General features: G+C 51.2%; 1 protein-coding gene across 2 annotated transcripts; it reads left to right on the plus strand.

The window, feature by feature from the left end:
* Positions 1-1,200: 1,200 nt before the first annotated feature.
* On the plus strand, positions 1,201-8,550 carry NKX2-1 (NK2 homeobox 1). Of its 2 annotated transcripts, XM_066322098.1 has the most exons (3): positions 1,201-1,433; positions 5,784-6,160; positions 6,877-8,550. In XM_066322098.1, the coding sequence occupies exons 1-3, from the start codon at positions 1,381-1,383 to the stop codon at positions 7,545-7,547; spliced, it is 1,101 nt and encodes a 366-aa protein (XP_066178195.1). In that variant the 5' UTR covers positions 1,201-1,380; the 3' UTR covers positions 7,548-8,550. The 2 variants fall into 2 exon arrangements, with proteins under 2 accessions (XP_066178195.1, XP_066178194.1); XM_066322097.1 differs by lacking the exon at positions 1,201-1,433 and having other exon boundaries at positions 5,756-6,160; positions 6,877-8,549.
* The last annotated feature ends 6,497 nt before the right edge of the window (positions 8,551-15,047 follow it).

Consider the following 15,047-nt stretch of genomic DNA (forward strand, 5'->3'; position numbering starts at 1 on the left):
TAGCGGGGAACAAAAGGCAAACTCCGAAGTGACGCTGAAAATAAAAGGGAGCTTTGGTTACCCCCAGGGTAAGGTCGAGGGGGAAAGGTCGCCAGGGCTCAGCCCCGAGGGCCGGCTGCAGCTCCCCGGGGTCCGGAGGGACGGGGACTGAGCTTCGAGACCAAACCGAGGGGCACCGAGCAACGAGCCCCTCGCACCGCCCGCCGTCGGCAGCCAGGCTGAAACAGAAAAGGTCTTGGGTAAAGCAAATTGCCGGCAGCGACGCCCAGCCCGGCCCCTCCACTCTGCGCCCACGGGCACGTCCGTGTCCGTCGCCTCCGTGTCCAGCCCCGCCCGGGAGCCGAGAGCCGCTTTTCCCGGCGCCGGCGCGGCCGCAGGCCCGGGCGAGGGAAGGGGAAGGGAGGGCGGCAAGGTGACCCACTTAAAAGCTGAGTTCCTTTTTGAAACACTTAAGAGACGACAGGGTTGAGGACTGTGAATGTATGCGTAAATATACACTCATGCGTACCCACTGCCGGAGGTATGCACCCCCACGCTTGTGTGTGTGTGAGTGTGTGTGTAGGCATGTCTGGGAACACACACAAAAGCCTGTAACTCCTAAGATAGCTAATGTAATAAACTACTGCCCAAAAGCAGATAAATAGATAGGAGCCGGCAGGATTCTGTTTGTATGTATATACCGATTAAAAGCATTTTATATCTAAATAAAACATGCTTTTTTTTTTTAACTGTCTCTACAGGCTAACTTTTTGCAAATTCAACAATCACCTTCAAGTAATCCTCCGCCTAATCGCCTCTGTCTTGGGTGTATCAAAAACGCTTCAGGGCAACAATAAGTCTTGCATTTGTGTACTGACACTGTTGCGGCAGTGACAGCCTACTGACACTGAGAAAGCCCGATGTGGTGGGCTTGTATTAAGTGCTGGTGACATGGGACGAGGCGGTCAGGCTAGTTCACACATCGGGGCGAGCGCTGCTGCTAGCCACCGGAGCCTACGGGGGCACGCACGCCTCCAAGGAGCGCTTTCCCCGCGGGTCCCCGGGGCGGGCAGCCGCCGAGGGGCGCGGTGGGGCCGGCGGGCCGAGGCGTGCCCGGGGCCCCGCCGCCGTCCCCGCCCTGGCACGGCGGCTCCGGGAGCCCTGCCCTGGCACCCCGCACCTGGCCCCACCCCAGCCCTCTTGGCCGCGAACGGGCCGCCGAAGGAAAGGACGGGGAGGGTGTCGAGGACTAGGGCAGGAGGGCTCAGCCGTCCTCCAGCAAGTGGGGAAGGAGGGAAAAGAGCCGAGAGGAGGCAACGCTGCCCTCGCTCGCGCAGAGCTTTGCGAGTGGGGCCGCCAGGGACCGGTGGCGAAGGGGCCCCGAGAACCCCCAGCTGAGAGATGCTCCACGCCCTGGGCAGCTGGAGGAGCAACTGTGCGTGCTCTGCGGAGGGGTGAGGATTTTCTCTTTAGCCTTTGGTGGTCTCGCTGGTTGCCTTAGGTTCCCACGCCACGGGGAGAGGTTTCCACCGGTGCACTGAGGGGTTTCTCCCACCCTAACCAGATAGCCGGGGCCAGGGGGTCTTTCCCACGGCGAGGGATTGTCCCCACGAGCCACAACAGGCGTTTCCCCACACACCCACCCGGAGCGCTCCGTGCCTAGGTAGCGCTCGCAGGGTGCGTCTCTGGGAGGACTCCTGCCTCCTTACACGCCCCAGCATGTGCTTTCCAGGCGGGGAGCGGCTCCCAGCGCCCTGCCCGCGGCCGGCAGAGACACAAGTCCGCCCTACACGATCACTACGGAAACCTCCACTCCCGGCGTAGGTGTGCTGGGCACATCTTCCCTTCTGGGGAGAATGGGGAAACAGAGGGTGTATCACACCGACATGCACATGCAATCAGATGAAGTTTCTATGAGCTCGCTCAGGGTGGGTCGAGAGGGGAGAATTACTGCAAGGTGCCTCGGTGGTGCCATTTTTTCCGGGTGGTCATTTACATCTCTCTATGAATGTGTTAGGCTTAGACTGATGACCAGAAGCGAGGAAAGAGCTCTGTCACAGATCTGCTCTTGCCACCTCTAACTCGGACCTGTCTAGGAGGGCTGCTCCGGCGGCAGGGCACTGGGAACGGGGACGGCAGCGCTGGGCAGGGGGTGCAGCCACCAGTGCCGCACCCGTGAACTGACCCAGAGGGAGCTCGGAGCACCTCACGGCTTCCTAGCAAAAAGTTACACCTAGAAGGCGTTCTTTCTTGTTGAGAAAGAATTTGCGTGCGGTTTGCGTTGGACCCTTACCCTCTGCCCTCCGAGCCCTCCGAGCTCTGCCTGGCCGAACATATTTAATTCCCCTTGGGGAGGCACAGCAGCTCGTATAAAAAAAGACATTGTTGTCTTTGGAGAGCCCTGTGCGCACTTTCAAAAGCTGATCCTTGAGTTCCCAGCCCCCGCAATCCAGTTGATGAGGAAACGCTCTGCGGTCTTGGTGGCACCGTTTCCATTGGGATTGGCACCATTTGATTGACAAAGTCTCCCATTCTTCCACCTCTCGAGTGTTATCAAAAGGATTGTGTGGGGTCAGAAGCTATTGAAGGGACGTCCGTGTAGCCGCATTTCTGCAAACACGGGGTGAAAACCGTGCCTTTCTCATGAAAATGCTTCCACCAGGCAGAACGCATCTCATCTTCCTTGCTCTCCTCCTTAGCATTTCTTTTTAACTCGAGTGTTTTACTAAGCAGCATCACCAGGTAAAGGAATATATCGCTAAAGGCAGCCTAGGCAGGATTCTGCCGGGATGACCACCCTCCCCGGAAACTGGGAGCAGCCATCTCTGGCACACGAAACTCCGGTGGAGGGGTTGAAAGCAAAGGGAGAGTGAAGGGACACGGCACCAGCGAAGAAGTTTTTTCTCTCCCCTTGCCCGCGGTGAGACTCGCCCCGTTATAGAGCTCATTTGGGGTGGGAAAGCGGCTTGCCAAGGCTGGCCTGTTTCCTTTACACCGCCTCCATCTAGCCGGGCTGAAAAGTAGACGTGGCTCTGCTCCTAACTCAGCGGTCAGACGCGCACAGGAGAGTTTCAGCCCCTTCCCAGCAAAGGTGACCGGAGCGCTCCCGCATCAGCTCCCCTCTACCAGACCCCGCGCAGAGCCGAGGCCCGGCTCGCTCGGGATAACCCGGCCGAGAGAGGTTTCGGAGGCGATTTAACCTGCCTGATTGCAGTGAGAGGATAAATAAGCTCTGGCAGGAGCAGAGGGTGGCTCGGGCGGCGCTCCGGGGCCGGCGCAGGGCGGCCGGGGGTCTCCCCGCCCGGTGTCCGGAGCTGCTGCTGGGCCCACACTGCCCCACCTCGCACCCCGTGATGGCAACGGGGTCCCTGCTCCTGCCCCCAAAATTGCGCGGTCACTTGCCGCCTTTCGTCTACCCAGCCGTCGTTTTGGTGGATCCTGCAGTATTTAATTTTTTTTTCCCCCTTTCCATCCACCCCCTTCTTTTAAAGGCTCATGAAAGAGGCATGGGGATGGAGTGTCCGAGAAATTCGGGGTGGAAAAAACCAACCACAAACCCCAAACAATCAAACCGCTAAGGCAAGGTCGAGTCTCTCTCTGTGCAGGAACAAAACCAAAGACCATAGTCAAAAATAAGCTCAGAAAGGGGAAAAAAAACCGGGGCGGGGGGGGCGTGTAAAGAAATGTTCCAGAAATCTGGAAAGACAAGATAGAAAGGTTTTTTAAAGAAAAGAGGGAAAAAGAAGAGGTAAAACCCAAACAGCTTTCTAGCCCAAAGTCGCCCTTCTCCGCCTTTGGTGACCCGGCAGACTCACAACCAGCCCACTTCGGGATATTCAGCCTGGAGGGAGCTAGTGCCGAAAGAAGCAGCTGAGATGATGTAAGAGAGCTGGAGGCCTGATTGAAGGAAAGTTCCCCCGATTATATTTGTGTGGAAAAGCTCACCTCTTGCAGAGCTCTAAAGTGTAATCAAGACTGAGGCTTACACTTGAAGGATGTTAACTCTCATACGGGAACCTACTTTCTCCTAAACGGTTTCTTGCCTAGTGAATGAGAGCCTCCCAATTGAAGCAAAATGATCCTTATGTACTAATATCAAGCACAGCCACAAAGCGACCGGCTATTTATGCTGCCACTTTAGACAAAGATATTTAGTTATTCCCGGGTAGCAAGTGCACTTTTGCATTTTTAAGCACGAACCAGCCGAGCACAAACATATTTACAAGTGCAATTACTAAATAGTTACTTGACACTTCAAAGTCCCAGGGTTAACTGTACCTTCGCTGTAATTTTCTTAATATTCAGGTAATCGCTGTATTAAATTGTGGTTGCCAGGGCCGTAGGCCGGGGTGTGAAACACTCGGGGGAGGTTTCTCTCCTCCGCCCGGATCACCCCGAAATATAAGCTTTGGAGACACTAGGCGTTGGGAGATTTCTCCAAAGACCCGAGTGACATTAGCTGCTGGCTGCCTGTACGTGTGCGTGTGGCTTTGAATGGATCGCTTTTGTTTTCACACCGGATCTGAGAACAGATCCGAAAGTGCCAGAAATTGCAGTTTATTGGAAACTACAGGGAATTCATTGGCAAGGTCGTGTAGCAGATGACCGGAGAGGTCTTCTCCATCCAGCTCCCGTGCTGTATAAATAACCTTAGAAAGCAGCTCCAGCTTCAGAGGGACCACGAGAGACTGTGAGAGTCTTTGCCTTTGAGAATAACAAGCGACATTTTGCGCTAACCTATTTTTCATCGGTCTCTCGCCCCAGGCAATTAAATTACCGCTTAATTCTGCAAACTTGTGTCTTCCATCCCTCTCCGAGACATTAATATATATATATATCCCTAGTTGAAAGGGATTTAAAGGTTTAGGGAGAGAAACGGTCCTTGCACTGAGTGTCTTAGGAGGCAGACAGAGTGCTCCCGAGATGCGAAACCCCAAGCGCTTGTTCAGCCCCAGCTGGCCGGGGCATCTGAGGAGCCAGTGCGGGGAGTGCGGGGCACGGGGAGCTGTGGCCCCGAGAGAAAGATCTGCCCTCCGGAGAGTTGTCCTCCCGGTGATGGGGCTCCTTCCGGACCAAACTTAGTGGGGGAAGAGGGAGATTCTGTCCTTTGGCTTACTGGCAGTCCACCCCGTTTCTCCAGCTCTCACAAAGGCTGAGCTGACAGCCTCGCCACCAGGGAGCTGTTTTTAAATCCTTTCACCCAGTCAAATGGTGGTCTTTTTTTGCTTTGCCTTCCGTTTCCCGTCCACGATATTGCCACCCCCCGAGATTTAAAAAAAAAAAAAAAAAAAAAAAAAAAAAAAAAAAAAGAGTTGTGTTCACGGGGTCTTTCTTTCTTTTTTTCTTCTCTCTCCCGTCCTCCTTGTCTCTCTCTCTCTCTCTTTTTTTTTTCCTAAAGACATAAAAAAAAAATCTGACAAGTAAAACTTAAAGGTGTTTACCTTGTCATCAGCATGTAAGCTAATTATCTTGGGCAAGATGTAGGCTTCTATTGTCTTGTTGCTTTAGTGCCTATGCCCCGCCTCTGGTGGCAGCCTAAAACCTGGCGTCTGGCTAAAACAAACGAAAGGCAGCCCTGAGCCTCCACTCAATCCAATTAAGGCGGACTTCGTCCACTCGGTTACGTGTACATCCAACAAGATCGGCGTTAAGGCAACACCAGAATATTTGGCAAGGAAAAAAAAAAAAAAAAAAAAAAAAAAAAAAAAAAAAAAAAAAAAAAAAAAAGATTTGCCTCCCCTTCCTTTTTTTTTTTTTTTTTTTTTTTTTTTTTTTTTTTTTTTTTTTTTTTTTTTTTTCCCCAGCCGCCGAATCATGTCGATGAGCCCAAAGCATACGACTCCTTTCTCAGTGTCTGACATCTTGAGTCCTTTGGAGGAAAGCTACAAGAAAGTGGGCATGGAGGCCAGTAACTTGGGGGCTCCCCTGTCAGCCTACAGACAGTCTCAGGTTTCTCAGCCGGCCATGCAGCAGCACCCCATGGGCCACAACGGAACGGTGACTGCCGCCTACCATATGACAGCGGCAGGGGTCCCCCAGCTCTCCCATGCTACGATGGGGGGCTATTGCAACGGGAACCTGGGCAACATGAGCGAGCTGCCGCCTTACCAGGACACCATGAGGAACAGCGCTTCGGCGACAGGATGGTACGGCACCAACCCGGATCCCCGCTTTTCCTCAAGTAAGTCAGCCCGCCCGGGGATGGGTGGCCGGAGGGGGCTTGCCGAGCAACTCGTACCGCGGGCGGAAGGCGCTGGGGGTCCGCGACAGGGCAAAAGTCGCTCTCAAACCCAGACGCGCCCCCAAACCCCAAATTCCTCCTCCTGCCCGAGGATCGTGCCCGCTTCTTCCACCCCGGCCGCTTGCATGTCAGCCTCCCGCGGCTGCTTTTGCGGGGCAAGGGGGCTGGAAGCGCCGCTGCGGCGGGGGAGCGGGAGCCCGGCTCTGGCCGTCCGGCGGGGCGGGAGTGTGGCGGCCCGGGGCCCCGAAGGGAGCCGGCCGTGCCCGTCCGCCCGCGCGTCGCCCGCCACCGGGCCGGCGAGGGGGGGAAGCCGGAGGCGCCGGGGCCGCGTCCCGGGAAGCGGCGGGGGAGCGGGAGAATCCTCTTCGGCGGAGCCGCTGGCCGCCGCCGTCACCTTAGGTACTTTCTCGGCCGTCCCCCCCCCAACCCCTCCTCGGGCGGGACGAGGGGCGAGCGCTCGCCCTCATCCCCCGGGGCCGGGCCGGGCGGGCAGGGCTCACCGCTCGGCCCGGGGACGCCGTGGTTTAGGGGCGCGGGTGGCCCGAGGCCGGGGCTGGGCTCCGGGGGGCTGCGGAGCTCCGCCGGGGGCAGGCGGCGGCGGGGCCCCGCTCGCACCGGGCCGAGCCGCCTAAAACGTGCCGCCTTCTCCCTTGCAGTCTCCCGCTTCATGGCGCCGTCCTCGGGCATGAACATGGGAGGCATGGGCAGCCTCGGCTCCCTGGGAGACGTGAGCAAGAGCATGGCCCCGCTCCAGAGCACGCCGCGGAGGAAACGGAGGGTCCTTTTTTCGCAGGCCCAGGTTTACGAGCTGGAGAGACGTTTCAAGCAACAAAAATACCTCTCCGCCCCGGAGAGGGAACATTTAGCCAGCATGATACATCTCACCCCGACTCAGGTCAAAATCTGGTTCCAGAATCACCGCTACAAGATGAAACGCCAGGCCAAAGACAAGGCTGCGCAGCAGCAGATGCAACAGGAGAACGGCTCCTGCCAGCAGCAGCAGTCTCCCAGAAGGGTGGCGGTGCCAGTGCTTGTGAAGGATGGCAAGCCCTGCCAAGCAGGCTCCAACACACCCACAGCAGCTATCCAGAGCCATCAGCAGCAGGCAGCTACAACGATCACAGTGGCTACCAATGGCAACAGCCTCGGACAGCATCAGAGCCACCAGACAAACAGTGCGGGGCAGTCTCCAGACATGGGACAGCACTCGGCCAGCCCTTCCTCTCTGCAGAGCCAAGTCTCCAGTTTGTCTCACCTAAACTCTTCTACTTCTGACTATGGCACTGCCATGTCTTGCTCCACCTTGCTATACGGTAGGACCTGGTAAAAGGATTAAACAAAGAAAAAAAAAAAAAAAGGCAAAAAGAAAAAAAAAAAAAAAGAAAAAAAAAACCCAACAGATTTTCCCAGTTACACAAATCTCTGTCCTTTCCAAACTACTGTGTGCTTTTTTTTTATTTCTTTGTATTTTTCTTTGGTTTTTTTCTTTCTTTATTTTTTTTTAATGCTCTCCTCCCTTTCCCCCGTTTTACTGAGTGGTCTCTGAGGACCTCTAAGAGAGACACTTTTTTGTTCCGTTTTATTGTTACTGTTGATGGGCTTGAGTCTTTATGTTTTTTTCTCCCCCAAAGTTGTCCTATGGGGTGTATAAAAATATTCAGACTAATAACCGTGGAGCACTCTGCAGAAAGGGGACCATCTTTAGGCATGGTCTGAAGACTTGGATATCAGATGTACACTTTGCCAGCGTCTAGGACTTGCATGTAAATACAGAGATTTTGGGGGATGGGGTGGTTTTCCCCCCCAAAAAACACGCATTCGCGTCACCCAGACACAAGAAGCAGCTTCCCCCTCCCCGGTCTCTCCCAGCCCGCCGCCAGGGCCAGCGGATGGAGACGAGGAGTCATCAAAGGCTTGGCTTTTATTTTCCTCCTTACGTTTGATGTGAACCTGTAGCTGTATAATGCTGTCAAAAGTTGGACTAAACCCATAGTTTTTAGTAGCCTGTATATTTTGTTGTAAAAAGAAAAGGAAAAAAAAAAATACAATCAACCAAACCAACCCCCACCTTTTTTATGGACACTGATCACCCCGTCGTAAATCCTCTGGCAGTTTGTTATTTGCGTACGCCGCCTTTTCCTGTTGTAACTTATGTAGATATTTGGCTTAAATATAGTTCCTAAGAAGCTTCTAATAAATTATACACATTACGAATATTCTTTTTTATTTCCCCCTTTGCTTTCCTTTCCCGACGCCCCTTTCCTTGCATCTCTCTCCTTTTTTCTTCCCTTCCCTTCCCTCCTCCCCATCCCCTTTTTTTTTTTTTTTCTTTTTTTTTTTTTTTTTTTTTTTTTTTCTTCTTGGTGGAAAAACAACCCGGGATGTTGCCAGACCCCAGAAGGCCCCTGCCCCTCCCAGGGCTCAGACCCTGTTCCCAAAGAGGAGCTCAGCAAAGGGTTAACGGGATACAGGATCAGTCCTCAGCGTCCAAACAGGACAAGCAAACGCGTGGGCTTCACCAACTCGAGAGCGAAGGAATTGAGTCCAAATTCATTAGCCCGATTATTTTTGGGGGGATGAGGGTGGGGGCGGGGGCACCTCAGCGACTTCTTGCTAGAGAAAGCAAAGTATTCCGGGACTAGAAATTCAAGTGCCAAAGGCACGGAGGAGAAAGAAGGTAAAAGTCTACCGCCATTAGAAAATAATAAAATTACGAAGAACCTGCTGTCAGTATAGAACGTGAGTCAGATTTAAAGTGTCCAATTCTAAATACCTTGTAAGGAAAAAAAAAAAAAAAAAAAGGCAAGATAATTTCTACCAGATTTTCCTTTGTACTTGTATTTTAAGAGAAGTACAGTCACCTTATTTATAATCAAAATTAAAAGATAGCTTATTGCGTGCGACGCGTAGTTCGAATTCACTTCCTTTCTTAGGCTGTGCTTAATTTCCTACACGTCCATCTATTTAATTTTCCTCCTATCCCAGCCCACCTGCCCGCACACGGCCCCGCAGGTTCCCTTACACAGCCCACCCCAGTCCTCAGGCTGCGGCTCGGGGCTTCGGCTGGTCGGTTTGGGCGCTGGTTTTCGTGTCGTTTATCCAAGGAGGGGGTCGGTGGCTTGGTTTGTCGGCTGGGGGTTATTTGGTGCAGCCATTCGGGAAAGTTTGTCAAGAAGGAGATGAGGAGAAAGTGCGTGCGCGCACGTGGGTGGGCGCGCAAAGGTGCGCGCAGGGCTGAGACACAGAGAGGCGCTTGGTAGGAAGGTAAATGCCACCCGCAATGCGAGGAGGTTGGATATTAACTTTTCTGTAAATATATAAAGCTCCTATCTGATGAGTCCGAAATCCCTGTAATTCTCTATTTTTTCGGCTCCTAAATATCCTTTTTGTGATTGTAACAAAATAAGAAGTATCCTCACTCTAAAAGACCTCGTAGCGTGTTTTGCTTTGCATCTGCTGCTCGGTTGCGGTATTTTTCCCCCCCCAAATCCATAGAAAGCGATCGCAGTCATTGGAACACCTCGGAATTACAAAGGTGTTACGAAATAATCATATTTTTGAAGTGAAAGAAAACAGGTTTCCTGGGATGGAAACAACCCAATCTCCAGTTTAAGTAGCAGCTTTCAAAAGCTCCAGTTCTTTATTTATACAAGATAGCCGGTGTTAGTCGGACACCAAGTGCTAGTCTGGATGGCGAAAAAGGGAAGTACACGGAAGAAAAAAAAAAAAAAAAAAAAGTATCGGATTCTTTCTGACCCCCTCCCCCTTATTTCTAACTGGAGGACATCACGTGTGTCAACAGGAATTTCGAGACCTTTCATTCTTTAGGTTATGTCCTGATTTATACAGCGACATTCTTAACTAACCCAAAGATTGTTGGTTTTTTTTTTCCTTTTTCTACGCGGAATATTCATTTCAGATCTATAGCATCGTGTTAAGCATGGCTGGGGGATGGGTGGGGGGGATGTAGCAGAGTGTCTGGAGTTTAGTGCTGTTATTTCTGCCAAAAGAAGAAAGTGTTGGGGATTCCTGGTCCGTGGTGCAGAGCTGCCAGCTTCTTCAGAGAAAGCGAGAGCAGGGTTAACTTTAAAGATTTTTTTTTTTTTTTAAATTAGCGTTAGTTTCTCCCGGAGTTTATAAGCAAGACCAAAGGGAAAGTGCTCCGGTTAAGTCGACGTTTCCCCTTCATACGTAATTAATGAGCCTTCTTTCAAACCCAGGAACGTTCAAAAGTGAGGAGCACCGACAGGCATTAATACAGCCGAGAAATATTACAGCCCCCGCCCCCGAATATTGGAGTTAGCATGTTTGATAGAGATTCAGTCAGTGACTTTTCATTATAGGCTTAGGGAGAAATAAAGTAATTTTATTGTGTCTCGACAACTTCATAAACACATATTTGGTGGTGGGTGTAATTACTGTAATGGATTATTATGTACACTGACTTATCTTTCTTAAACTAGATTTAGTTTCGATTAAATAAACTCGTTTCCACTTTGTCTGATGTCGGCTTAGTTTAAAGTCTGTTTACTTGTTCCACAGAAAGGTGAATTCATCTCTTTATTAAGCACTAGTGACCGAGCAAACACAGTTCAAACTGTATTTACATATCAATCAGGAGAAATGCAAACAAACTGCTCTTTAACAATTTTTATAGCGTTTTTAATGACATTGTGATACCGCCTTTTATCATTTTTTTTTAATTTTTTTTAGTAAACTAGTTATGCCTTGATTAGGATGAAGATATTTGGAGGAAGGCATGTAAATACAGTTTAGTCTCCAGTCTCCCTTGAGAACACTCATGAGAACTTAGTTACTGTATAGCTTTTTAAAATTGAAATTAAAATACGTCCCTCCATCTAAACTCCTGCACCTTCCAATATGCTTATTTCCAGTCTCCCGGTAATCAATGCAGAACTTAGATAAAATGGGATGGCAGAGGGGAGGGGCAGCAAGATTCAAATCTGAAATGATGGAAGAGGTACACGTTTCCCAGTATAACTGCTTTATACACGCTAAACCACGGGCACCCCGTGTTTGGAGAGATAAAAGGATCTAGTGAAGAATAACTATCCCCTCCCACTCCCCCACTGCCTGGCACTGCTTGTAAGTGCAGGAGAATCGCGGAGAGCATTTTTTTTTTTTTTTTTCCTGCGGTAAATAGGAGTTCATTCTTAAGTTCCACGAAGGGTGCGTGAAGTGGCACAGCAGGCTGAGGGGGAGAGGGACAAAAAAAAAAAAAAAAGAAAAAAAATCCCCAAAACCCGAAGATCAACAACCCCGAACGAAACACAAATCCAAAACAAGAAAAAAAAAAATTCCAAACCCTAACAAAACCACATCACTACTACACCCACAACAGCAACAACAGCAAAAGTCGTCTTCACACGGGCTGCTTCGTATCAAGACGGGCTGTGGGTTATTACTGACTTTTTTTTTTTTTTTTTTTTTTTTTTTTTTTTTTTTTGGTTTGTTTCACAGCAGTCTGTTAGCGAAAGGGATGCTCGGGAGGAAGGGCTCAGGGCAGCCGGGGGTGGCAGGGCTTTGCCCCGGGCTCTGCGGCCGCGGACGGGCGCGGTGCGGTGTCACCGCACCCACGGAGAGGAGAAGGGATGACGAGCTGGCGTAAAAGTAACATCGCCTGCATCCCGGTTCAAAAGGCAGCGCAGGGCCCTAAGACGGTGTTGGAAAGTGCAGATCCCAAACAGTGTAATCTGAGACAGCTTTGAGATGACACCAAGAGAAGTTGCCACGGCTGGGAGGGGAGCGAAAATAAAAAGTATTTTTCGGAGTTTTGTAGCGCGGCGCAGGTAAAGGGGCCTCGCCGGGAAGGCAGCCCCCGTTCAACTTTTCGTGACCGCTGCCTTTAGCCTTTACAAAGGGGAGCTAGAGTTAAAGACTGAGTGACTTCTGAAGAATTTAAGTCCTTTCATAGCCGTGTCGGGAGCAAAGCTGAGAATTTTTTTTTTTTTTTCGTGTCTGACCCGCTGTTCCTCTCATGATCCCCATCAGGGGGGAAAAAAACCCCTCAAAACTCTAAGTTAATGATAATACTGTTTATATATATCAAATGTGTACAGACATCTGACCCAGTGCGGCTGCTCCTATGAGGCAGAGAGACGACTGTCCCTGGCAAAATGGTGAATAATATGAAATTACTTTTTCCCTTCCCCCCTCTCTGTTTTCTGGCTGCAAGCACATTAGGGAGCAGGTAAGGTCGAAGTTTTCTATATCCTATGTCTTTCTCTCAAAGGCTTCTGGCCAGCGTTATAAATAAGATGGTGTGTAAGACGTATTGATGTAAAAAGAAACTGAAATTCGTTTTGAAGCTTAAAAGAACTTACTACACGGAAAAATTCTCGGGAAACCTCTAGACGAAAACGTAAAATATGACATTTCTCTTCGATGTAAAGGTTCTTGTTAGAGGGAGGGGGAAGAGAGAAATCGGGTTATGGGTTTTTTTCTTGTTGCTGTTGTTGTTGTTGTTTTACCATGACACAGATTGAGAAGGAAAAACATTTACAAATGGCCGAATGCATTACTTCCGAAAGACGGTGTAAATCTACTGTCCTGAGCTGGCGTATAGAAACGAAATAAGGTTGAAAATGTATATTCTAAAAATATTTACCAAGATACCTAAGTCTGTTTTCACTGGCTAGCTCCATATCTCATGATAACAACTATATCTGAATAAGATGACAAATCTTTTCTCAAAAAAATATTTCTCTTCACTAAACACAGCGGGACTTTCAGAGTAATTTTAAATAACTTCGTAGGTCGTGCTTCTTTAGCAAGTGAATTAACACGGCAGGTTTTAGTGAACGTACATGACTTATTGAATCGATTCAATGAGAACTTCCCAGATCATTCTGAGTAGCGCTTCATCAATACAGGGGCTCCCTAAAGAGTACAGGAAAAGAATAAGGAGCATGTACACGAGGTGGGTTGGTTTGCTGGGGTTTTGGGGAGGAAAACGGGCTTTGTTTGTTTGGGTTGTTTGCGATTTGATTTGGTTTTTTATTGGTGTTTTGTGGTGGGATTTTTTTTCCTTTTTTTTTTTTTTTTTTTTTTTTTCCTTCTTTTTAAAGAAAAGGATAGCTGCATTGCTTAGAAAACTAAACAAAGTGTGAGATCGTCACTTCCATTTGTTCTGGTGGATTTCACCGGAGTTCTTCTCGATCAAGCGTATTTGGGCAAGTAATAACGCGCTAGAAGGTGACAAACTTACAGACACCTGGGCTAGTAAGGGGAACAGACGTTTTTGCTTCATATCAAAGGTGTTACTGAAGTGGCTGAATAATTTCAGCGTGTTACTGACCTAATAATGTGACTCTAGGACACCTTTTTTTTTTTTATTATTTTTTTCCGAAGTTCCTCTCGCTGCATTTGTCCGTGAAACTTTTTGTTTTCGGTTCTGCCGCTTCTCAGAGAAGCTCTTAAAATATTACCTTTAACTTGGTCTCTGCTTCCGCTGTTTTACTGGACCTTACTTAACAAAGGCACAGTTGCTGCTATTAAATAGGGTGCTCGGGGCTCGTCTCCTGCACCTCCATCTGCGTTAGCTCACTTCAGAGAGGAGAAAAACCCTGTGGATGGCGGGCGCGGAGCGCTCAGTGTACACATGAGCATCTCTATCCGCACTGTATCTGTAGACGTGCACGTCTGACAGGTGTATCTAGGAGCCGGTGTGCACGGCAGCAATGTGGAGTCTGGGGGGCAGAGACAGGGCAGAAAAACTCTTACTTTGAAGAGTAAGAAGTAAGGGCCTGCGTTTTACCTCCGCTCTTCATTTTACACGGCGGAGACCGTCCCGCGATTCCCGCCCGTGTCCGGCCGGCGGGAGCGCAGCGGCAGCGCCTGAGGCGGCCCGGCGTCCCCCGAGCCCACCGCTCGTCCCCAGCCGTGCCCAGCACGGGCACAGATGTCCCCAGATCTCGGCTCCCCGTCAAGAACGGGGTCGATCCTGCCCTTTGCCAGCGGGCTCTGCTCTGCTCTCACACGGCCCCGGAGGCTTGGCTGCCCGCGGGGTTCCTCTCCCGGGGGCTGCAGCCGGCAGAGAGCAGCGATTGTCTCCCTGTGTGTTCTCTCAATGCCGGCTGTGGCAGGCTCTGGCGGCGCTGCCAGGCTGCAGGTGCTGTCGGGCAGCCCCAGCTGTGCGCACCCACCGCCCCTCTCGTCCTTGGCACCGGGGCGGGAGGGCTGCGAACGTCGGCCCAGGAGCCCCTTTGATTTTCGTCCAAGCGCTGCTCCCAAACGCCCCGACAAGGTGTTGACCGCCTATGGCGCCTTGCCATAGCTAGGGCGAGTGGCATGGGGCTCGGGGACCCGTCACTGCAACACACACCACACTTGCCTAGCGGGGTACGTGGCAGGGAAGTGCGCGGTACCTCCACGGTAACCCAAAAAAGATCGAGGATGGGATGCGGCGGACGAGTTTACGTCTTCGCAAAGGTACTGTGCGAGTGCGGCAAGGAGGGAGAATAGGTCCCAGCAGTGTCACCTCGCGCTCCGCCAGGAGTTTCCTGTGGCAGCCGCTTTCGAGGGACTCTGCCGGGTGGTACCGGGCCGCCGCTGCCTTCGCGGTGCCCGACGGAGCGGCGGCCCCGACCGCTGTGAGCCCGGCCGTGGGGCTCCCCCCAGAGCTGGGCATCCTCACCCCAGCCCAGCCCGGGTTTCCTTTGGCAGGTTTAGGCGGGGGAAAGCAACTCCCGAGGAAGCACCTGAGAAAGTTTGGGAGAGCAGAGGCGGGATGAGAGCGGGTGGGAGAGGGGCAGCGCGGACGTGTAGGGCTGCTCCCATCCCCCACGGGGGGAACCCCTATTCCTGC

Source organism: Sylvia atricapilla, chromosome 6, assembly GCF_009819655.1.
Source record: "Sylvia atricapilla isolate bSylAtr1 chromosome 6, bSylAtr1.pri, whole genome shotgun sequence".
NCBI lineage: Eukaryota > Metazoa > Chordata > Aves > Passeriformes > Sylviidae > Sylvia > Sylvia atricapilla.